This window comes from Lipophrys pholis (genome assembly GCF_963383615.2).
Source record: "Lipophrys pholis genome assembly, chromosome: 11".
Classification (NCBI taxonomy): domain Eukaryota; kingdom Metazoa; phylum Chordata; class Actinopteri; order Blenniiformes; family Blenniidae; genus Lipophrys; species Lipophrys pholis.
Genome location: NC_137631.1, coordinates 13,837,913 through 13,863,714, shown reverse-complemented (window position 1 = coordinate 13,863,714; position 25,802 = coordinate 13,837,913). Strand labels below are relative to the sequence as shown.

Genomic DNA, 25,802 nt, shown 5'->3' with positions numbered 1-25,802 from the left:
GAGTTGGTCCAACGCCAAGTTGGTGGAATCATATTCCTCTCTGAGGTCTTTTTTTTTTTTTTTTTTAAATCACATTTTGCCATCAGCTGTACGACTGCAGGAGTTGTTAAATCGAGCTGTTGAACAATGCCCCTCCAAATATCAGCTCTGCGAATGCAGCAAAACAGATTCTGACATTTTCTCGGCTTTCCCGTCACAGCCTGACATTTAGCTGTGCGATGGCCACCCGCCAATCTCCACCCAGCAATCTTGTTATGTGTATCAGCTGGATAACAGAGCTGCCAGACAGAAAGTGTAAGATGTGTTCCCACCAAGGTTTTGATGGACCGTGTGCAGGGTCTTGAAGATAATGTGGGGGCTCCTGCTGCCGTGTAGGTCAAGGCTCAGGGACACGCAGCGTGGTGTGGAGCGGTGGAGGCAGTTGCCATGGAGACCAAAGAGGACGACCGGGTACCTCTATTGTGTTGATGCTTGAAAGTCTGATGAATATGTTGGTCTAAATATCAAAAGTGACACCGGTGACTGAAATTCACATCCCCTGCATTATAATCTGGTTGTGTGTGGTCCACTTCAGTCTCTGCCTTCTTCTTGATATATTACCTCCAACCTACCAAAGTCTAGAGTTCATAGTAACCACATTTGGGCACACACACAAGCCCCCCACATGAAAAATTCAACTCAAGACAACTCAAGACTGAAGGTGATTTCAAAACCCTTTTAAGACTTTTCAAAATCACAAAAACAAATAAATAGATATATGTGAAAAGAAAAGAAAAGAAAGAAAAGAAAAGGAAAGAAAAAAATATTATATTCACGATTTAGTGGATCATAGTATTCTGCAAATTATGTATGAGCCTCATAAAGAAACATTACCCGTCAATGTACAGAACAGATTTGTAAGAGAAAGTAGATAAAACATGCAGATGAGCAGAGATTTAGGAACAAATTAATGGAACGCTGCATTTCTTTCAAAGGGGTCAATTTATGGAAAATCTATATAATTAACAATCTAATTAAAACACAGCAAATTGTTAAAATACAAAAAAATGTAGTAATAGTAATCGTTTTCAATAGTTTTAAATCATTGTGAACTAATTGTTTCATTCAATTGGGCAGTTTACATAAGATTTTTTCTTTTTTTTCTGGTCCTCTTTATTCAGATGTTTGGAAACGTTTGTTTTGTATTGTTTTGTCTTTTTTTTTCTTTAGTCGATAAATTGAAAAAAATATAGCTAAAAGGTAAAACAATACTGCTGTCAGTCCCTCTACACTGTGACACACCCTATGGGTGACACACCCATTCTTTTTAAGTCTATATGTCAATCAGAGCCAAATGTCCACTGATATGGGAGTATCAAAAGGAAAAGGAAACAACACTAAAGTGAAGAGAGATCAGAAATTCACTAAATAAAGTTATTTGCTTGATAAACGGTTCCAATTTTTAACCTTACATGTTTGTCCTTCCCATCAAGAAAAAAAGGGTTTGGATGTATCCTCCGTGGAATCCTTCATCTTGTTTTCAAGCAAAGCAGCAGGCTGGAAGTGAAAATATGGACTAAATCTGAATGATTTGCCAACTTTCAAAAACAAACTGTTTGTGATACAGTATAATTATGTGATTACCTATTTGTCTGTTTTGCCTCCCAGAAGTCCCGACGTTTCCCACATACACAGAGACAGCCACTGCACAGCATTTCCCTGTATGAACAGGCTTTGTGAATAATCACCGGGGTTGGTGGGAGGCTTGCTCTCATCCACATTATCTCACGCTCAAGTTTGTTCAACCATTGTTGACAGGATTTCCTCTGCTCTCCCCCTTTTCCCCATACTACCAGGGCATCCCTATTCAATCGTCTTTTAGCTGGAAGGCCTACTTTACTCCTGCTCTCCACGCCTACTGCAAAGTGCCACCTTAAACTTCCTCTTCCGTCTTCTGTCTCAGTTCTGCTGCTCTCAGAACCTGGTCCCATTTGTTGTCGGTTTAAACTTAGCTTTCTTTACAGCTCAACATCACACATCCTGTTTGACACTTCTGAAAGGTGTCATATGTAAATTTCCATAAAACCGAGCAACATCTGCAAGCATTGCACCCGCGGGACGTCCTGTGCTCATGGCCCTTCGGAGTGAGAGTGCGGATGACGCTGGACATTCCGGTTGGCTATACAGTGCTGCTGTGCCACTGTCCAAACATGCCCTCTCTGCCGTCCCAGCACCCAAACAGAAATGAGGCTCTTGCCTTGTTGTTCTTGCGAAAGCCTGGCCTTTTGAAGCAGCCCAGTCATGCTCCTATGACGCTGGGATAACTCACTCAACTCATGGCTCATAGGAACACAGCAACGACACGATCCCTAACAACCCCGATCACTTCCTCGAAGGCCTCCGGCCCCAGCAAGAGCAGATATACACACCTCTAATTATGTTAAGTTCAGCCAATGCGATCGCCTCATAGCATGTATATTGGTCAACTCAGTGGAATCAACATCTGTACACAGTTCTTGTTCCTCAAGGTTTCCTGTAGAAACCGAAGGCTTTTGCCACCAAAGAGTCTGCCCTTATTATAAACTGTACATTGATTGTGAGATCACGTGAGATCCCGGCAATACCCAGAGGGTAAAAGGAAGTATTAAAATTGCATGGAAAAGGAAGACCTTATATATCTCGGTCATAATGGTCATTGGGATTTTATTTTCTTTAAGGAAAGTCGATCTCTAGGCCACAAGTACTAAAGGCGATGGGTGCACACAAGGACGCTCCCTGGGGACATCATGTGGTACGTCATGTGGTGGACAACATTACACCACATCTGTGCAAGCGTTCAGTCTCACTGCATGTTTGGAGCATGAATGGTGGATTTGATCTTGCTGCTTCTGTGCGTATATGGACATCGTGCATCTCCTCTATGGACATTCCAGTGATGCTGCTGGTTGAAGGGGAAAAAGATACGTTCCCTATCAGGAATGCCGCCATCAGTCAGCCATTGCCACAAGTCCTCCCGCCCACAAGGACATCACATGAAAGTGTATCCGTGTGTTTTTATTCAGTGAGAACCCGGGAAAACTGTCATGGAATTTTCTTTTCTTTGCTGGATGACCACTGGCTGACTCAGCAGTCTGCTGTTTAATTTAGGGTTTAGTCATGTAGAGTGTACAGCTGTTCATTGCCAGTATTTTTTCTTTTTTTCTTTTCATGCTGCTTTAATGTCATGATACCAGAGAAGGCCAGTTCATAAAAAGAACCACAGTCAACTGAATTTTCAGTTCATCATTCAGATTGACATCAGTACATTTAAGCTCTTTTATTACCATAATAGTCCCCCGGCTAGCTCAGTTGGTAGAGCATGAGACTCACAATCTCAGGGTAGTGGGTTCATGTCCCACGCCGGGCGCCACCTTCCCGTGGACCCACCACCTGCAGGAAGGTTCTTAAATGGTGTAATGTGATCTGGGTGACGGTGCTCAGACTGTCACCCCCGCGACCCGGAAACGGATAAGCGGAAGAAAATGAATGAATGAATGAATGAATATTACCATAATATTCCAAACGCACTTCACACAAGCTCTTGACGTTGGTAGATTCAACAAGGGTGAAAGGGTTTGCTTCACTTCGACAGACTGACAGTGACTGATAGTTCTCCATTGTCCCTGAGTGTGTTGACCAAGTTCAGTTCTTTTCTGATTCAGATGGTGCAGCCGGTACGCCACTCATGGACTCAGTTACACATTGACCCAACTATTCATTAAACGAGTGCATCGTTTTGTCACTCCTCAAAAACTTTAGGAATCACACCGGTGAAGGTTGGTCCAAATTCATTTCTGCCACACATTTCTGCCACAGATGAACAGGTCAAGGGAGCCAACATGAAAACCAAAGGCGGGAAGCAAATGAGCAAACCACAAACTGTTGTTTACCGTTATTTTTACAGATGAAAACAGTGTCACCATAGCAACAGCTGAAACAGGAAGTTACTCTGATCCGTTGAGCAGGATGTGTGAAATACTTGAACGTACAAGTCCTCGTATTAACCTTTGCTCCTGAAGTGAAATCACACTGAATATTCAGGATGCATGCATCTGTTAGATTCATTTACCTTTTGATCGTCTCCAAAGTGTTAAAGACCTTCTGCTGATGTGTGAAAGGGGCTTGATAGAAAGAGTTCTAACAAGCTTTTACTTCTTTTAAAGCATTTTTGGTGTTCATGTACTCTCTCTGCAAACAGCAACGTAGCTCAATCTAGTGGGTCACCAGTCTATCTAAAATATCTCAACAACTCTTTTATGAACTGCATAAAAAGGTAGTTTCTATATGATGTATTTTGATATTTGAAGTTTGTTCTTGACTTTCATACAACAATAAGGCCAACATTTGTCAATTGACATATATATATATATATATATATATGTATATTTTTTTTTTTTTTTTTTATTGGACACAAAAAATAAAGAATGGCAATAAATAAAACAAACAGATAAATACAGGTATAGGTATAAACAGAATTTGAAAGGCTTACATGGGATATCATTAAAAAACATTTCATTAACACTGCAGTTCTGCTTTTATTGTTAACTGTGCCACAGATCTATGGTGAGGTGGATTAATTCACCAATTCTAAACCGTTTTTAATGAGTCGTGATTTATTTGTCTTTAAAAAGCTTATCTTTTGTCTTAGTTTCTTTCCAAATGTGTTGCATGATTTTTAAAATCTAATTTCAATCCTAATTCCCAGCTATATGTCTACCATGATTAGTTTAGTACTTAAAAGAAGTTATACATGACATGTTTTTGGCTGGAGCCTAGACTAGCTTTGGGTTATTGAGTGCAACTTTAATCTAATCTGTTTAAGCAAAACTGTATTGAAACTATATATCATCAGTCTGTGCAGTGTTGCAGCGCAATCCAAAATGTTACTATCACCATGAAGACGTGTTGCATGCACAGTTACAGCAGAACTATTAACTTGTATAAAGTGTAAACGGAACAAGACCCGGGACTGATCCTTGTGGGACACATTTTGCAATGCTCACAAATTACGATTTGAAATCTAAAATCTTATTTTGCTAATAACCAATTATATGCAATTACATGAAGGTGAGTGCTGTAAAGTTTAGGTAAACTATCAGGAAGACATGTACACACTGCTGTGTAGCAAAGTTCGCTTAGTGGCTCCAGTGGAAAATAAAATATGACGTCATGTCAGAGAGTAGCACATAAAAGTGTCATTAAGAAACGTGTTAGTTAATATTGTTGATGATCGACATAATGTGTTATCGTTTTATCTCTCCACGCGACGTGTCAGTTAAAAGAAGCAAGAACGTTCCGACTGTTCAAACATTTTTATATGACTGACTGACAATTTTCCTCACATGATTACTCATAATGTGGCCTTTAAAGCATCTGAAAATAGCAGTCAATACCAAACCTCTAATGTTTTTTTTGGTTTTTTTTTTTTTATCAGTGTGACTGAACAACCGTGGAAGGTAGCTGAATTAAACGCTGCCAGCAGCAAATGAGCATGAGTGAGTGGGAGCAGCTTTTCCTCTCCAAAAATGTAAATGAGCAGTCTAGTAATAATCACGGGGGCAAATTATTCCTCTTTGTGTCTTATCCTTCACACCCATTACCTCAAACATCCCCGCATGTCAGATCCTCATACAAACAACTCTGGAACAGCGAGTGATGGAAGCGCCGCATGCTTGACTGAAATAAAGACTGCTTGGAAGTGAAGAGCCAGGTCACTCATTGTTTGACGACTGTTCCCATGACTACAAACTTACAGGTCATGCTGAGCCATTGGACACTCTCTAAGGCTGGTTGGTGGGGAAGTCACACTATCATACCATGTCATGTTGCATTACGGCATGGTTCTTATCTTTCTGTTTTCTATATATAGTCTTTATGTTACACAATTAGATGGAAACAACACCAGATTTGTTGGTAGGGAGATTCCAGAAACCTGAGATGACTTCCTCCGTCACCTGATGAAGTGAAATGTTAGACCCTGAGTGAGAATGGAGGTTTCACATGATGGGAGTGGAAACTTTCGATATGGCGATTTGTAAGATAAATGAAATCTGAATGCCTGTTCGGGTTTAAATGACTTAACTACACTTTTTATTCAGTAAAATGCTTTATTCTTAAGTGATGGATGCTTCTTTGAAATCCTGAATGTGTTTCTTTTGATATAGGCAGGTCAAATAAAAGTAAGGCACAGTTGAGTGTGTGCGACTGTTAAATATACTCCTGTCTCGTTGAAACGCTGTGATCTCTTTCAGCCGGTGGTACAGGATCATGAAGAAACATAAAGAGAATGACCGAAAGCGCAAAGGAGCAGAGACAAGAAAATCAGATGAATTGACAATGGAGTGAGGACTGAACAAAAGACCAGATGGGCTCAGAAACTGTGGCTGTCAGGAGCATGAAAAGAGGAAGTGAGAGGGGGTGGCAGGAGACAAGGACAAGCAGCCAGGCAGAGGGAGAGATCACCTTCTTTATATAAATTACAAACTGCAGAGGCAGGAAATGGAGAGAGAACGAGCAAGAGACGAAAAAGAGAGTCTATGTGAGGTGGAGCGGGGGGGGCAGGGGGGCGGGGGTGGCGGTGGGGTGGGGTGGGGCAAGTGTGGGAGAGGCAGAAGGGTGTGTGCTCACATGAACCACTCTTCCCCTTCTTCTACGTATGAGCCACCAGCCTGTGTGTGTCTCAGACAGAGAATACAAAAGTTGGGGGCAAAATCTGAGTCAGCGACAGCAGCAAGCAGACACTTTCAGCAACTCTCGACACAGTGCTGGGTCTCTTGTCTCTCTTTTATTTTTTCAACTGCTCTCAGTCATTTACTCTCTTTCACACTCTCTCTCACACACACACACACTTACACACGAGCTATCCCTCCTGGCAAAAGGAAGACAGGACCACAGGAGAACTGTTACACACCTTTATTCCAGTGCAGCTCACCCAGCCATCACCAGACGCTTTGCCCAGGATGTGGACTCTTCTCTTAGGGGTCATCTTTGGATTACTGGCCTCCTCCAGGTCCGAAGAACTTCAAGGTAAGGAGACCATACCCTTGCCCACTGGATGGCTCTTTGTTTGGGGGTTTATTTATTTATTTATTTTCTTGCCGATCTCGCTGGCAACACTCCTTTGTTGTCCGTTTTTGTTACCAGACAGTATTTTTTTTATTTATTCTTTATTTCTTTGCGCCTCGTGAAGCATGGATGTAAGAGCTCATGTAAAGAGAAGCCTGTGAAAGAAAGAGGCTGTGCTCTGCTGCTGCTGCTGCTTCTTGTTGAATGGATGAGTGGATGCCGGCAAGAGCGCATGTGGTACACCAGCACAGACAGGCTTACGTCTGGCAGTCTGAGACTCCTGACAGACACAAAGGAGACAGGCGCTCGGGTTCCTTCTCTCGTCTCGTTCTCGTACGCATGCTTGCATGTAATTTATCTTTTTTTTTTTTTTATTTATCAAGGTTTTGGGATCTCAAAGGGTAGCTTTACAAAACAGCTTTTCTTTAAGGTGGAAATAGGGATTCCTTTTCAAGCTTTTTCTTTTACGCTTCATGCTTTACTGTCAGACACAAAGGATGTTACCTATCGCTTTAGATTTCCCTCCTTAATGTCCCCTTTTTTCTCCCTTTAGCCTCTCTGTTTCTCCCACATGTGATCTTTGTGTGATGGTTAGATCAGATTGTTGCTTGGGGCAATATATCTCTGGAGGTGAAGTTAGAGCTGAATCAAACAAGTCTTGGGATTGTCTGGCTCGTTCCCTGAGGAACTGGTTGTGCACGGACTCCTTCTGGCTCTGCGCCAAATAACAATCAGCATCAAGCTATAAAACTGACCAGGATTTAAAGGCAAATAAGGGACTACCACTCATATGAGGAGTGCAAGGGGGATGAAGGAGGGGGTGGATCCACCTTCTTCCCTTGTGCTTCAACATGTGCTTGCCCCTCGAGGCTCCTTGTGTCTGGACAACTTGAGAGCTTCTTGTGTCTTTCTCTCTATATCTCTTTGTTCTAAATGTTGAGATTAATTAGTCTCAGGAATCTAAATAGTCCTACTGTCGCCACGGGTCCTTCTCGTTTGAGATGTTGATCTTGAGGTTCATATATTGAGCTTCCTAAGGCAGATCATTTGAAGACAAGACATGTGAACATGTGGCCTGACTAGAACTCTATTCAAACCAGGATGAGATTCATCAAAGGTTTAGATATGGCTGCTAATGAGTATTTCCGTCTCGGAGCAAAAATCCAAGTTTGACGTGGTGACTTTAATCATACAGTAATGCCCCGAAGGCCATCAATAATGTATTCAACAGTTGTGATTGGATTCATTTTTGTCTGTTTTAATGGTTTCCCCTGAAAGATCCCTTTGGAAATATGTCAATCTTTTTCCAAATTTCATCATGACTCTGTAATATTTGCAAACACTGTTCATAATAGAGCAATATCCAAGGCTCTAACACACACAAAATATCTTCTAATCAGTACATGTGTTCTCATGACTAATTTCCTGTTCCGAGAACAAGTCAGATTGGTTCACAGATTATCCCTCTGGTGTCCCTCTCCTATCAACAGAAAATGTTTCCATTACTTTCTCATGGACAGACTCTCAGGCTCACCTGCTTTTGCAAACATGGTTGTATTTGCCTCCTCGGTTTAATAAAACCTCCTGCTTGTGCCTGTGTCATGTTTCAAGGTGAGGGGTGGTCAGAGGCCCCGTGGACAGGGCCTGTACAAAGAAGGCTTGTGCCTGCATGGGCTCTGGCTTCTTCCAGACACGTGTTTGCCTCTTTTACCAGTGTACCCTCTGCTACAATCCAGCCACCTTGAATGTGAATGACCCAGCACTAACATCTTATATAAAAAAGTTCCCCATTCTTTTCCGCCTTCCCCCTACCATGAACTTCCCTTTACTGCTGTTTCATCTGGTCTTGGATGGTGCAAGACTTCTCGTATAACCCCATCCCTTTGTTTTGTGGAAAATGAATATATTTCCTTGGTAAATCTCTTTGTGAGCCTCAGCCTCCCTATTCGTCCTCCCAATCGTCAACCAAAGACCTTGGCTTGTTGGGAACGCTTCTCAGGAAGATCCATAAGGACGTTTACTTTCCTGTTTAAGACACTCATCACAAGGGTCCACTTTACTAAACCTATAGATCAACTACAGGTCTCTTATTAAGCATCAGTCGAGTGTCTTCAGTGTGTGACACACTATAAGGTCATCAAAGTGACCCTCTGATCAATAATACGAAGACATCGAGAGTGTATGTCACTCTCTCTGTTACCTGTGAACTGGAGATGAGGTTAGCTGAGCTCGGGAAGCTGTGACTTGTATATCACGATTAAAAGAAATCAAATAGAGGATAGAAACACATACATAAAATAAATGTATTACAACTTCATGTTTTAGTAAAAAAAAATTAATAAAATAGAAAGTGAGACCACAGTAAATGCTCTAGTTGTGGTCTTCAGTGGAATTCACAACCACTTCTGCTTTCAAATTGAAAGCCTTGAGCTGTCACATCGTTTGTGGCTCAGTCATGGAAAAGGCGAGAATTCAGTCAACCAAAATGTGCAACTGAGGAAACCTGACTGTGAGTTCGGGGTTAAAATAAAATGATTTTGACTCTCAATACATCAGGCCTGACTGATCAAATTCACTTTAATCTTACAGTTTTAGTTTTACGGTTTTAGCCACTATACATTTTATCACCCAAGTGGTACAAACTTATCCAGCAGAAAAAGAAATGTGTAGACCAGAGGGAGGTCTGCCCCACCCAGCCTCCCCAGAATGTATATTTCACTATCAAATGTTCATTGGAACTTTGATTAGAAAAGTCTCAACAGCAAATGACTCTTTCTCTAAAAAAAAAATCAAAACAGTTTTTTCTCATTAAGCATGTCAACCGATAAGCAGAGACTTAAGAGAATATGGACAAACTGCAGTATGTTGTCAGTGTTTGCTAAAATAGCCAAAGGGCTTTCTCAGCAAGATGGGTGTCTTAATGTTTCTTAATTTTTTTGAGTGGAGAACAGAAATGTTTATATCTTGCTGGCAATTTAGACGAGTCTAAAGTAGACCACATGCCACTCAATTGACAAAAATTACGACATTTTTGGTTTCCCTGGTAACGGTAGCATAACTGTCATTTTAAACTTAAATTTCATCGAACTAATTGAGATAACTCCATAAAACATGTTATTGAGTTTATTTATAAGATATATAAATATGAAATACCTGCATGTTGATTATAGTTAGAGATACAATTTGTCATTTCTGATAGACACTGAAAGCATTTTATTTTGATTTTTAAGTTTTAAGTTTTTTGTTTCTCACAATGATCACAGTTGCCTTTAACAGGTTTGAAGGTTAGGCAAAATGAGAGGAACGTGCATTGCCTTGCATTCTTTAAAAAAGCTTACCTCCCTTTTAAACATGGTTGGAGGAGCTGTCGGAGTCAGATTGTGAGACATAATCATACATAACAGAGAAAATCAGATAGTGAGAGTCCTTCCTGTGACCTTCAGGTAATGTGTGGGTAAGTGTGTGCATGGTCAGACTTTTTTTTTCTTTTTTTTTTAAACTAGATTGTATTTCGCCTGTCCCATTGGCCGGGTGGAGCATTGTTGTGTGGAGTGGAGGGAAACACTAAGTCTGCTGACAGAGTAACTTCACTCAAGTGTGATAATGCAGGACACTGGAGCATTGTGAGAGATGGTGGCAACATGGTCTCCCTTCGAACCAGCTGATGACCTATAGCTAAGAGGATTTTACAGTAGCAGCGAGACGTGTACAGTAGACTCTCTGTTTGAGCATGTCCTTCCTTTACATATGAAATCGTCAGAAAACTTGGGAACATTCTCAATAATGTGCGACTGAGAAAGATAAGGGGATGAAGCGCTGTGCACTGGTAATCTTGGCGTCGTAAATATGCGCATGTTTTCTCAGTGCGTCTCCGTGCCGCGTCGTACTTCTGCAAAGATGTGCAGAAATAATCAGCCAACTCATAGGTGTGTTGTTGTGTATCCGCAATCTGCCTCTTTGTTTGCGCACCTGTGTGCAGGGGGTGAATTGTACTTTATTGCTGGCACAGAAAAGACAAACAGAGAGTAATGAGAAACAACAAGGCAAAATGAGAGAAGGGGCAAAAAGAAAGTAAAGAGAGAGAGAAAAGTTGGGTTTGTCAATTACTTGTAGAGCAGCTGGAGGTTTTGGCAAGACGCTGAGTTAAAGCTCCCTTTCTCTCGGGCTCTGTACACCCAGACTTCGCAGTCTCCTTGGTTTCAACTCCATTAGGTGACAATAGAGCCTTTGGGAGAGTCAGTGCCTCGGCATAACAGGCTTTTGGACTGTATAAAGACACTCATGATCAGTCCCTCTGCATACTAATGATTACTTCTCAGATTGATGTCAGCCTGCTTTTCAGCTCGCTGATGGTAAGCTGTGCTCCCTTTGATCTCTCCGGGCAGGTTTGCAAGGCCAGGACTGCTGTCTGTCTTTTCCCCAACATTGTGAACTGAAAGGAGTCCACAGTCACTTTGAGTGTGGAGGTTCTCCCAAGTGTGTGTGTTTCTGTGTTTCACTTTGTGGTGTCAGAATCCCTAAGAGCATTCTAGAATTGCGACGTGAGCTACGTTGTTGTCCCCACTTCAAAGGTTGGATGCTTTATTTTCAAGGGTCAAGATGTGTGTTTGAAGCTGAGGTCACAGTTCTTAAGGTCAGGGTTAAATAACGAGATGTGCTGGGAAAGGGGAAGGTGAGAGACCAGAGATTTCATCACGTCAATAGAATGGCCAAGTCAGGCTTGACAAATGTTTGTGTGTGTGTGTGTGTGGTCTTGTTGTTCTAGTGTGGACCTGAACCATTACGCGCTACATTATGGGGACAATAACAGAGGTCCTCAATAGATGTTTGGGTGAAGACGTGTTGGTAGGTCAGACTGAGGTTAACGGGTCTGGAAGGTGGTACTTACAGTAGAGTTTGGACAAATATTCCAGGAGTGTAAGTTCCTCATAATATAAGTGTTGTAACAGGCTCTTCTTGCCCAATTGCCACATTGGCTTCCTGCTGCTACGAGTGCTCTGTTTACCCATAGCAGCCAGTGGAAAAGTGGGTGGGCTGTGTTCTTATTGTATCTTGTGTTTTAGCTGTCTGCTTTCTCTAAAACAAGGAGATTAACTTGACAGAATGATAACAACAAATGATCATTTGGGTGTTTATGATTGTATACTACCTGATGCATACAAAGCTTGGATGTCATTAAAGACTTTTCATCAAAGGATCTTCTTTCTCTTTAGTTATTCATGATTCATTTCTTCTTCTTTTTTTAACTATGTGTTCATCTGATCATATCATGAAGTGCTACAACTCCAGGGTGCAGCCAGAGAAGTCTGCACATATCAACATGGTGTTAATGATAGTTACAGATGGATAAGATAACAATATATTTGTCAAGCATGATTTTTTGATTTGTTTCCTCTGTACAAAATAAAGGTTCTTGAGGTACAGATTTCTTTCTGTAAGTTTACTGATGGCTCTTCTTAATCCTTATTTGCAGTAAAGTATGCCTGGGGGGCCATTCAGGGGAAAGCTAATAACTAATTTTGGATTTATGTACAAGATGCAACTTCATGCTCGATTCCATTTTCCACACCAGCAGCAGCAGTGCTGCTCGGCTGCCAATGACTGCACTATATGTTTGCTCTTTTCCTGTTGCTGTGTGATCATGGCTTACACAACTCACGCACTATGGCAACACTATCTAACAAACATTAAGCACATTTTTGTTGTCTTTGTGAAGCAAAAATAAATAAAAAGATCCACATGGCATTTGTGATGTTTGTTGTTCAATATTGTGCATTTGTATTTTGCAATTATTAGTCATGCTTCACAAACAGCACATCGATCCAATCGTTCATTTCAGATTTCATAGAAAAACTCTGTTGTCCAATTTCAACAGCGTTAATAACAAATGTCAGGTTCTATCTATGATTTCCCATAAAACTTGCAATTATCAGAAATGGGTAATTAGAGGTTTTTCCAATTAACTTTTTATAGACTTCCACAGAAATGATCACACTCAGTGTCATGATGAATTCAAGCTATTATATTCACAATAAGAGCGTTGCGTTCCAGGTCTGTTACAGGACGTTTCCAAAGCTTGTCCTCAATACAACTGTTGACCTGCCGATGACAGGAAAATCCCTCAGGTGTCTGCTTCTCATAAATGATTTCTTGGCTGTTTTTAAGAGCTTTTGGTTAGGGGGTTTTATGTGTGGGGCTTCATGTGTGGCTATCTGAAAGGTGTGGTCACCATGAGCACACAAACTGTTGCTTGCTCTTGTTTGCTCAGCCCATTTTTTGTTTACACTCCCGTGTCAGAAACTCATTTCCCTAAAGGATCTTGTGAGAAACAAATAGGCAACACACCGGCTTGTTGCTCTGCTTTAGCCACCAGATTTTATATTTCAATTCTTATTCAAACTTCACAAATTGATGCGTCGGGAAAGATAAAAAAGTTTCAGGCTTTGGTTTTAGCTTCAAGTTAAGAATTTCTAATGTTCTGATAAGAAGAATGACAATATAGTTCATGAAAGGGCATATAAACACATATATATATTTGTTATCAGTCCTTTATAAAGAAATGTTTCCTTTATTGGACTTTGGCACCATAGCAAAGATGAATAACGATCCCATCCTGAGTTAACCTGAGATTAATTTAACTATTGTGGCACCTCTCAATTTGAACAGTTTGCCATAAGGTGCTAGATGAATACAACAGTTGTGCAGCTAATGTTTAGAAAACCTTTGGATCAACAGTCGGTTAAGCCAGTCTTTATGACCTGCAACTGTTGCACCTGTGACACCTTGCATGATTTTGTAATACATAATTATTTTTATTTTTTACAGTTAATGCCTTTTCCTGTGTCTGCGATAACCTACATTTGATTCTGTTACGACATTTGTGATTTAATTAGATAATATCACTTTTAAACTTCACTCATTATTTTCATTGATGAGGCATGCTAGGAAATGGCACCCACAACCCAGAGCTACTTGTCACCTATTGTGAAAAAAAATAAAAAATCTATCTCATGGCTTAACAAGAAGATTCAGTGCAACCATTCAGAGTTACAAGATAAAATAGTTCAATGTTGTTTTTCTGTTTTCCCTCTTGTGACCCATACTTGTAGTTTCGATGGATATATTGCAGCAGATAGAGAAATGACTGTGATGAAGGCTGATCGAGGAACACATCTTCCAATCAGTTAGATTCAATTTTTACTTTGATCATTTTCATTGAGTTTCTTTTATCTCCACATTACTTGACAATGTTTCCCAGTTCAGACATTTGGTTTATGATTGAACTCGTCCAAACAAATACACTGTTCATTCAGCCTCTGCTACACTTTCTGCTTACTGCCAGATAGCCAATGCTGACATGACAACACATCAAAGCAGACAGTGCGCTAAACCATACACTTGTTTCTATTTCCATTCTCACTTTCCTAGTGTGTGTTGAGGTCTTGCAATGCTGACATGCTGCCGCTTTCATCGAGTCCTAACTGGAATTAGAGGAAGTAATCAGGCCGCATGTGTGTTTGTGTATTAATGATTGTGTATGTGTATGAAGGGATGCCCTTGTTTAGCTGTCCAACACACTTTCTTCCACTCTTTGCTTGGAGCAAAAATAAATAAATAAAGTGGCTTTTTGGTTGAGATGCTTGAGGGTCAAACACTGAAGATTGGAATGCTGCTGGTCTATTGATAATTCTTTCTCTGAAATCTCATCACAGCACAAATATCCCATGACTCCTTGTTGAATACTGCAACAAGAAAAAACACACATAACCGGGCCGTAGATAGTGCATGTGTTATGGCTGGGAATGTGTTTATGTATATTATCACTGAGGCTCTTGAGTAGCTTCTGATCTGCGGTTCCAAACCCAAACAAACATCATCAGGAGTCACCACCTTCTTCATTTATGGAATGAATCTTCTGCTGGCATGCTGTTTGTCGCTTGTTTGTTTTACAAGATATCTAATTCAAGCCACATAATTGATTCAAAGTGAACCACCTGCTCATAATGCTGTTGTATATGATGCTTAAATTCAAAAATGTGTTCTAGTTAAACTCCAAATTACCTTGTGCCATTCAGTCATTTAATTTTGAGTTTTAAAGTTATCCACAGTATGAAACAATTTGTTAGTTTTGAGTGTATTTCCATTAATTGTATTATTTCACTTTAGTAAAATCCAAAGCAGGTTTTGATTATTTCACATATCTTCAATATAATGGATCCTATTTGATGTGTTGCATTCTTTTTCTTTGTTTTCCTGCAGTGAATTCCCGCGGCTGCAGCTTCGCCGGGGTATTTCATGTGGAAGGAGCACGCCGTCACTCCTTGAACTTTGACATGGCCCAGAAGGTGTGTGAGTGGCTGAACAGCACTCTGGCAACTCCAGAACAACTGCAGGCGGCCCACGACAAAAACATGGAGACATGCAGGTAACGCACCTGAACTTTATCCACCAGTGCATTGTGCTGACACATCTTCAAGGATTATTCAAGTGGATCTACAATCACAACATCAGGAACAGCCGCGAACAGTTAGAACTGGAACAATTCTAACGTGAGAGAATGTCACCGGACTTTTTTCTTTCTCTCTCGATGAATAAAACAAGCAAAGTTCTCACAATCACAATCTCCATGACTGTGTCTGGTGGAAAACAGAACAAATCAATAATCATTAACTTCAAACAAATACACCCCAGTTAACACAACCCAAATCATTTACATGAAAACAACCAGTTCATCTTATTCAACGCGCTAAGGCAGAAGTACTCTATGTTCTCTATGTTTAAATCAATAAAATTTAAAAGGAACAGAATCAACCAAAGCCTGAACCAACTCAGACACAGAGACATCCATATCGCCAAAGTAAAAAAGTGAGAAAGTGGCTTGTTTCTGTGCCCCAAATTCTGGTTACAAATCCAAATCGAGATCATTTCCACGTGATCAACAATATTAATTTACAACTGGTACAATACAAAACAATTGACATAACTCACATCCATCGAAATCAAAAGATGACTCTACAATTAAATCAGGCAATTATCTTCTTGCCTCTTGGACCTGCACACTACCAGCTAAATATGAAAGTGTCCTTCTCATTTCTCTCACTATGGCCACGAAAACACTTCTTCAACACTGGAAATCAAAAAATTGACCTTATATCACTCAGTGGACCAAATTGAAATGGTTCTTCAGAGATTAAAATTAAAGAAGTATTTAATTATTTTTGCTAAAGCTTTGATAAAGTGTAGCTAACAGGATACTCAATTAAAAAAAAAGTCTTTAATACAGTGATTTCATTCGAAACAGAAATACTTAACTTGCGTGTGACTGAAAAGGACTTAAACCAAGCTAACCTGTAATGTACCATCCTCCTACCTTTAATAAGGGAAACCACCATCTGTCCCCGGCCTGTATTTACCCAACTGGTCTGACTGATTGTGTTTTTAAGCTGAATGTGATGTGATTAGTCCCTGCAGCCCGGGGACAGATTGCATTGTGTATCGGCAAATGTTTGTCTTTGATAATAGTGCCGCGATGTCCTTTCAGAAACGGCTGGATCAGTAACGTGAGCATCGCCATCCTCAGACACAGTCAGCATGAAAACTGTTCAAAGAACATGACCGGGGTGATTATTAACTCCCGCGTCAACGCAGAAGATCACTTTGATGCGTACTGCTATGATGAAGAAGGTAACTTTATTGAGAGGAAATAACCAGTTCCATTTTACTATTTTATTGATGCATTGTTAACATTTTATTGTATTTTCCTTCCTGTTTCGGTGATGATTTCTTCCTGTTCCACCATGTGTCAGATGGGCCGGACGTGAACTGTAATAACGTCTTTGCATTAAACGGACGCTTTCCATCAGACGAACCAGGTCGGTTTGTACATTCATATTCCATTTCCTGAGATCAAATCTCCTAGTCACAAGACCATCCAAACGCCTGTAACTGGACCTTGTTGAATATCCGGCATGGTTACCAAATGATCTCAGCTCCCGGCTGTTTTAACCAACATGTGGCTAACCTAAACCATCTCTGGTGGAAATGTTGGCTGAGGTTCATTGTTCTCGCCACAACTGCAAGTAAAATTTGACTTTCACAACCAAAACCACAGAGTTTAGCTCCGATTACGTAACTGCACAGTCAACCTGATTTATGAGCAGTGGCAGTAAACTCACATGACCTTATTTCTATTTAGTTTGTGAAAAGCCCACAAAACATAATGTACGCCGCTGAATGAATATTTCCAAATGCACACTGATTAAACTGGCACTGCTTTTATTTTCTCTGATCAATAAGAATTTATAGATGAAATGGTCTGATACAAAGAATCTCTGCTAACAGTTATCTTAGAGTATATTAATCAGACACACATGGATCTTTTTTTTTTTCTAAGATGATTGAACGGTATACAACATGATGGTACAACATCATCTAAGCAGGACTTAATAGTTTTAGTGATTAAAATTTTATTTCCTACCAGCAGCAATATAATATGTTGTCAAGGTTCAAACAGATTTTACAATCTAATATGACCCCGTTACTTGTTGAGCTTTCTTATGATATCATTGTGATCATTTGGCTCAGTCTAAACATGTCATTTATTAGGGGTTTTATTAGTTTTCTTTACATTTATTCTATTAGTGCATAATCGGTTTGATAACATACAGCTATGACGCTTTATTCAAATATAATGTATTCTGTAGTAACCCTTTGAATCCTACGAAAATGCATTTAGCAAGTATTGTAAAATATTGTGTATTATTGCAGCTAGAGATTTGATGTGTCCTTTTAGACCCTTTTGGGAGGGTCCCTACCTCCCATTATACAGTGTTCACATGACAAGTACTGAACAACTAAATAGAAACATAGAAACAATAACCATCAACAATAATGGAAAACCGCTCCTATTTGTTTTCATTCTACATTTATGTACATCTTGTGTCTGATATGAAGATATCAAGCACTTTTTTTTTTTTATTGTAAAGGTGTTTTGTTACAAACAACAGGGACTGAACTAGTTTGTGTTGGCTCAAGAATACGAGCAGCAATCAGCTGACTGGACTCACCTGCAGCAGAAGAGACTCAGCCTGGCTTCACTCACCATAAGTCATTTAGAAGATCCTAAGTTTTATAAATAAATCCCAATTCTTTTTTTTATTTTGATCATCAATGTGCTGTGTTTCACTGCTCTGCATCTGGATCTCAGTGGCACTCCTGTATACTTTCTTAACCTCCATGAAAACCACAAACTTCCCATTTTCCCAGCAGGAAGTTCTCAGTTTAAGTGCTTATAATTGACGTATTTTCCCCTTTACACTTGGAAGGGGAAATTTAACCTTTGTGATTATATTTAAAACTACATTATATAACATAGTAATAGTTTAAGTAGGTCCTGTCTGTGTGATTATATACATGCATGACACATGTTTTTTGTTCAGCTCATTCAGATGACAGTAATGCCGAGTCAACAAGTCCAAACCCTCACCCTGAAGATGCTACAGATCGTGACGATTGGCACCCAACTGCTGCCACAGAGGAAGATGGTGTCATGGCGGAGACGAACCAGACCCCATCCCCCACCACCACCGCCATAAAGGAGGCTGCATCTGAGGACGCTACTGAGAACAACACCGCGGGGCCGACCTTCACTCCAGCAGAGTTCGATCAGACTGCTGGGTCGGGGATGCTGCCTCCCATTTCTGAGGAGGAGGAAACCTCTCCGACGGCCTCTGTCGGCACGTCAGACAAAACACAGGCTCTTCCTGGAAGTGATGAGAAAGATGAAGCTGCCAAAACAGAGGATGAGGGTGAGAAAGAAAGCTAATTAAAGTACAAATCACATTTCTTGATAACTTGCTTAGCAGCTTCCTGTAGTATTCATACCTTGACTGTGTTAAAATCCTTTTGCACATCAACTTAATGTTTTCTAGAGACTGTGAATAAAAGGCCTGAAGCACCCATTCCGTTATATTCGTTTGGATTGCATTATTACCTTTGTAAATTCCTGTAATTTAATGTGCATAATCTATATCTATATCAGCTTATAGAAAAATAGCCAGTCTCATTTGTATGTAGTTTGTATGAGAAGATGCTCATCCTGAAAGCAGAAGCAACAGGTTTTGGGAGACCTGAAGTAACTTTTAGAACATAGGACGCCCCCTTGTGTTGGTTTGGGCTATAGAGGGAGATCTGCTTCTTTATTTCACAAACACACTAAATATTTAAGAGAGGAACTGAAACATATCTGCTCGTCAAATGAATTTATAAGTGACCCTTGTATGAAATTACTTACATTTTGAATAAATGCTTTAGATTGAGGGAAAAAGTAAACTATTTTATGTCACTGCCGGGTGTCTCTAGGTGTGCAGAGCATGCAGTCTTATAAACATACGAAGATACAAATATGATTCAAGACAATTTAATTTGAAGAGTACTGCATAAAAAAAGTGCAAAAAAGATAGTATTTCACCATATGAGCAAGAGTGATTGAACTGTCACTGTTTGTCTTTGCCACGCAGCTGCACGACAAAACCCTAAAGGCAAAGGACGGATCATCAGTCCTGATGGACCAAAGAGCGGTCAGCCGGAGACCGCCGACTCATCAAGTGAGCATGTTGATTTTATTATGTCTCCAACAGTCTGAAATCTCCAGCATTTAAAGTGAAACAGGGCCACAGCAGGCACGTTCCTATTTAATCATTTCAAAATGCTTAGTGGTGTTTCTCATTTCTGGTGCAGTGGTGGCTTGACGGTTAGAGAAACTTACTGGTTTGGCCTCCGATGTTTGGGTCCACAAAACCCCCGACTCCTCAAGAAGGGAACAAGACCCTGAAATTATATCTCTGCATTTAAATTTGCCAAATGAAAACATTGGAATCTTATGATTGCCTGTGGCGACCCAGGAAGGAAGCAGCTTTCTGATTAATTCCAGCATCTGACTCAGTTGTGACACAATTAAAAAACCTGGCATGTTGCGTCTTTCCTCTAGACTGGCTGGTGATTATTGGAGTGATTGTGGCAGTCGCTGCTATTCTCCTCGTCTGTGCTGCTGTTGCCAAAAGAAAAAGGTAAACGTTTGAACACATCTCTGACGTAACGTGGGCCAAGTTTCACTTCATCTATCTGAAGACTAAAGATGCCAAAATTGAAAATGCATAATGTTAGTGTGTCAACGGGTTTATTTTTGCAGCTGGTGCGGCAGGCAACAAACCCTCATGATCACGTCTAAAGACGGCGGCGAGGGCAACGGCACCGCGGCGTCTGCGTCCAGCTCCCACAACCCGGACAGAGAGCAGGAAATGGTGACCCTCATGAACAAGGAGAAGATCCAGGAAAACGGCAACACAGAGGAGTTCACCGTCATTACGCTAGAGGAGTCACCAGACAAAGAGCAGCTGGCGTAAGGCAGGAGCGCAAGACAGGGAGGAGTGGGTGAGGGGGAGGAGAGAACAGGTGAGGGATGTCTTGGCGGAGGAGACCAATTGATGGGAGGATGCTCCACACGCTGGGGGTAATGAAGCACTGTTGCCAGCACTGAAAAGACACTGTTTGTACGTGAGGTTGTCGCCTCCCTGCACTGGATCTGGATCTGCTGCCTCGCAGTCACACCGGCTGTTTGAAGCCAACTTCTTGTGCGTTTGGCACATGACGTTAGCTACGACTGAGTAGTAGTCAACAATGTGTTGGGAATGTTTTCTGTGTCAGCTGTTGTGTTTTGTGACAGGCTTTATCATAGACGGCGCTGGACGTGCAGCGGCCTTAAAAGGGTGTTTTTATGAAGAACTTAATTACAAAATTTGAAAATCATTAACCCACTTTGAATTAGTTGTATGTTCAAATGTTGAGCCGGCCAGCAGAAATGGGGAATAGTAAATTAATCTTGATATCTGATTTTGTTTAAAATAATATTTAAAAGATTAAGCAAACGGTTGATTTTTCTCCTTATATTTCATTTCGTTTAATTGGCTTAATGTGTTTGCCATGTGTATATTTCAGACATTGCCTATGGATCGAACTTTTCTATTATCAAGGGGATGTCACTTCCTTAATTTATGCATCCTGTATTAATTTCTTGTTCTCTGTATATATAAACTATCTGTGACTTAGCATAGCTTCCAGTGCTTTTTGATTCATGGTAGGAGGAGGTATGTGTAAACATTTTTGATTAAAGGAATGTGTCCAAGAGCTATTTAATTAGAATCTGTACCTCAGAGGTGCATGGTTGTGGATGGATTTTACAATGTGAGGGGGGTGAGGGTGGGATACTGCGAGAAATCAACCCAGTGTATAGGAGCCTAAATTGTGCATTTTATGCAACACTGAAGTCTGTTCATTTAATATGAATTTATATTGAGTGCTTGAAAATGATATTCGGATGTTATCCTGAGGATAAGAATAATTATTATTATGCATACATACTTTATACACAGTGTGTATATCAATCATGAGGAACAAAAACAAAACCAAGAATTGGACTGCATCGATAGCACATGAATCACTTTTTTTAATGCAAATTTAGGCTCAGTTTTGTCTTGTGATCGGCAGGGGCTTCGCTGTGGATACTAGGACAAATCACACTTATGATAATGGGGGGCCCATGTGCCGTAAACGCATGGCAATTTATGAGGTTTCTGCACAGGAACGAGACTGTGACAACATTGTTTATGTGCTGCTGAGGGAGGGGCCTGTGACGAATTCCGCTTGTGTGCTTGCTCGAGCCTCGTGTGCATTCAAACATGCCAACAAAAAGCATTCTTATTTTCTACTGACCTTCTCTTGGTAAAACACATCATGCATTGTGTCATATTAATAATATTATCTGTGTGACAGCTCGTTTTCTTTCTGCCTGCTGATCAGTATGAAGCTGAATCACATACAGTGACCTGCAAAAAGATTTTTTTTTTTTAAGCTTTTACTCTTCCAGTTTGTTTTGAGGAAAGGTAGCAAACGTGATTAGAGTAGGTAGGTTTTTGTTTTGTTTTTTTTTTCTTTTTGGACGAATTAACAAAATTTGTTGCTGAAAGATTTGTAAATTCATGAATGAAATAAATGTGTATAGAAATAGGAGTCCGCGTTGAATCGTGTTTTCACTCTGAACGCACTGAAGTGAGCCGTTGAACGGCATGACAGGAAACACAAGTGGGTACATTTCTCCAGCTTGAGAGGAAGTGAGGTTTCCATGGCACCAAGGTCATGACGGCAGAACATGTGAACACGGGGAAATAAAGAATGAGGCTGTCATAATGAATGACAGCGAAAACGCATCTTTGTGTAATTGAAAAGCGTGCAATGCGTGTAACAATGGAGGAAAGTACGTGTTGATTTGTTTGAATTTACCACAGTCATTTACCATCCAGGCATAAAATCACGACGTAAATGGAAGTTATTGATTCAGCCTCCATTTCCTTTTATCCATACATCTTCTTTACCACTTATATACTATTCAGGCTCATTTATGATTTGTTGCATTGTCCCTCCATGTTTTAATTTTTAACTACACCTTAAGTTGAGTATTTTACATAATAGTTCCATCATGTGCATGCAGGTGTAACCTAATAACTGTGGTGTCATTAACACATTTTCCATGATTCACTCATTTTTGTTCACTTGTTTTGAAACACAACTTGTAAATGTGCATGCTTCACGCTGGGCAAAAAGGTCAGGACACATAAAGAATGTATGAGTTTGGTTTGGCCATCCAGCCCATCCAGGAAGTTAATTTGTGTGAGATTTTGGTCAGTTTTACAAACTTAGAGTCTTCGTTTTATTTGTTCAAATCTTATTTCAGAAATATACTAGGGTTAATATTTGATTTCCCTTTTAAGGATTAAAGCTTTTTAACGGCAAAGCACCTCGACCAACACACAGGACATTTCTATAGTCTTTCTGTAGTTTATTCTTTCTGCTTTAATGTTCCTCCTCCTCTGGAGTTACTGCTCTATTGTTTTGTAAAGTTGAGTATTTCTGATTGTTCGTGCTCCTTCTTGGTACATTAAAAAACCAAAAAACCCAAACAAAAAGATCAATAAAAAATTTATTGTTTCATTATTTCTCACAACTTATGAATCAAAAATGATCAAGCATTTCTGAACCTTATTGTGATGATTATGGCATGTAGTTAAAGACAATATGATCTGAGGAAATATTCCAATGTTTGGCATTCTGCAGTTTATGTGGTTTTGATTTTCAAACAGATTCAGACTTGAAGCTTTTAGAGGATGTGACATAACAGGTTGGGTTCCCCCCAGAGGAGCTGGAGGAAGTTGTGGGAACTGGGATTTCTGCAAATAAGATAGGTACATGGAGAGATGGACTATATCTCTATCTCTATCTCTATCTCTATCTCTATCTCTATCTCTATCTCTATCTCTATCTCTACCTCTATCTCTATCTCTATCTCTGGCTCTGGTTCTGGCTCGAGATCTATCTAACTAAAATTAGAGGGTAAAATAAACTTTTACATTTTGTTCCATTTTTCTTTGAGTCCAGCTGTATGTTGCAGATGTCTGTCTGCTCCAGTAGACCTGATTGAAATGAATGAGTTTTGTTATACAGGCTCTACAGAAGACATTTATTCCAATCAGGAGTATGGCGCAGTGTGACATCCACCAAATCTAAGTTCTCAACCACCCAAAACTTTATACCACCTCTCAATTACTCTTAAGACTATATGATATTGATAAAAAACTGTGTTTGCTTGGGCTTTCTAGTGACTATTGTTGCTCGCACTCAATGGCTGAAACAGATGATGTATTGTCTGTTTTTCATGACAATCAAATCAATCACAAAAACTCCAATTTAGTTATGAATCAACATTTATTAGTTATATTTGTATATGTACACCAAAGGTACAACACTCATTGATATGTAGAAACAGATTTGTCATGTTTACCATAGACCGAGGAAAGAATTCATTCATTTCTTTTTCTTCATACTATTTTTGTCCTTTTTTTTTTTTTTTTTTCATTTTCTTGATAGTGTATTTCCCACACGTAGACTCTCTGCCTTTACACCAAGATTACGACAGCTTTACAAAGAGGGAAGGCCTCAAAAATGAAGATCAGGAAAGCACATTGTAGGCAGCGGTGAGACAGGTTATCTGTTTAGGAGCTTCTTCAAAATGACACGTTTCAGTAGAAAAGGACACGTTTGAAGACATACTGGCTTTATTTTGTCATGTCACTTAAGAACTATTTTGCTCAGCAAGTTTCTCTGTCGACGCAAAAAGGCAGGACAAGTAAAGGCAGTTTACCGAGTTGGATTTCTCTACACCTCCTTGACGTTGAAGACACAACTGAGGTCGAACGTGGTTAGACGACGTTATGCAGAGAGGCTAACACAGAACCTGTGAGATGTCGATGTCTGTGCTTTGCAGATTTGAATGCACATGCACCAGGTAAACAAAGATGCCTGAGACTATAGCCAGTTTTCCCCTTTGAAAAGACAAAATATTTCAGATGAGTCACCTGAGGAATGTTGATTTATACTGTTGCAGGCGTCTGAATACTGCTGACGTGATTTTTTTTTTATTACTTCACTCAAATCAACTACTAGACTGAGTTTGATTCCTTGCTCTATCCTACATACAGGGCAAATATGACCTTTTTCCTTTATTTGTCTCTCTTTTCAAGACCCCTTATTTCTTACATAATAGCTCATGTTGGCTCCCCCCATCTTTTTTATTCTTATTAACCCAGAAACATCCCCTCGCTTTTAATTTCCCTTCTTTCTCAATCTCTTCCTTTCCCATTTTCATGCAAACAACAGTGTTTGTTTCAGGATCACTGTAAAATTCTGGAAACTTCTGCATTGCCACTGAACAGAACAATTATATATTTATGTATGTACAATGAAAATGAATTCACACTGCTTATATCTTCATGGAACAAACATTCAAAACGCTTACATTAGATACAAAAAAGATATTTATATATTTGTGTGTGACAGGTAAGTAAAACAACTAGTTAACAGCTATTAGACAATAAAAAAAAAAACCAAGCAATTTATGACACGATTTCCTCTCTATACATTTTTTCCTAATCTAATTTTACTCAGGACATAGATTTTTTTCTAGAGGGTTACATTAAAAAAGTCACAGCAATAAAACTATATTCCTACAAACCATTTCAATGTCCCCCAAAAAGCAAAAAAAAAAAAAAGCAAAAAAAAAAAAAAAACATGTTACCTACAATATATACACAAAGTGCAAGGAGGCACTTCAAAATATCATGCTTTTAAGATAGTGGTGCAAAAAAATAATTATAATTATATTTTATTTTATTTTATTCATGCTTCTAAAACAGTGAGTTTGAACATAATAGTGGTCCAACACTCAATCCCCACCGATGACGCTACGATCTGCATCGCCACCTTGCATGAGGGACGTTTCCCTCCTGAAGATCACAAGGTCAAAAGGTCAATGAGGCTCCAGGAGCCTGTTAGGGTGTCAGTGCTATGCTCTGCAGCTCACTGATTTACAATTATAAATGTAGTGACCTTCGAGGTTTTAGAGTGTTTGCCTTTTTTCTTTATTCATGTGTGCATAAGTAAAACACAACAATTAGAATAGAAATAAAAGCCTCTGTGTGCAGGTGTGCATGCATGTTTGCTTTGTGTATGTGTGTGTGTGTGTGTGTGTGTCTGTATGTCAGTTGAGCAGAACACCAAGTGTGCTTGAGACGATGAATCAAAGCACACCTATGCAAGCCCATTTTTTTTTT

At 39.8% G+C, this 25,802-nt stretch overlaps 1 protein-coding gene across 1 annotated transcript; it reads left to right on the top strand.

Annotated features, from left to right (window-relative positions):
* Window positions 1-6,647: 6,647 nt before the first annotated feature.
* On the top strand, window positions 6,648-22,149 carry cd44b (CD44 molecule (IN blood group) b). Its single transcript, XM_080475262.1, has 8 exons — window positions 6,648-7,044; window positions 15,343-15,508; window positions 16,625-16,767; window positions 16,890-16,955; window positions 18,522-18,890; window positions 19,602-19,688; window positions 20,072-20,150; window positions 20,273-22,149. Exons 1-8 carry the CDS (start codon window positions 6,978-6,980, stop codon window positions 20,484-20,486), a joined length of 1,191 nt encoding a protein of 396 aa, XP_080331388.1. The 5' UTR covers window positions 6,648-6,977; the 3' UTR covers window positions 20,487-22,149.
* Window positions 22,150-25,802: the final 3,653 nt, after the last annotated feature.

What these genes read in the sequence shown, in the direction of transcription:
- cd44b (XM_080475262.1), top strand. Translation starts at nt 6,978, where the DNA reads ATGTGGACTCTTCTCTTAGGGGTCATCTTTGGATTACTGGCCTCCTCC. An exon ending in AAAAACATGGAGACATGCAG is followed by an intron (nt 15,509 to 16,624) that starts GTAACGCACCTG and finishes ATGTCCTTTCAG; the next exon opens with AAACGGCTGGATCAGTAACG. An exon ending in CTTTCCATCAGACGAACCAG is followed by an intron (nt 16,956 to 18,521) that starts GTCGGTTTGTAC and finishes TTTTTTGTTCAG; the next exon opens with CTCATTCAGATGACAGTAAT.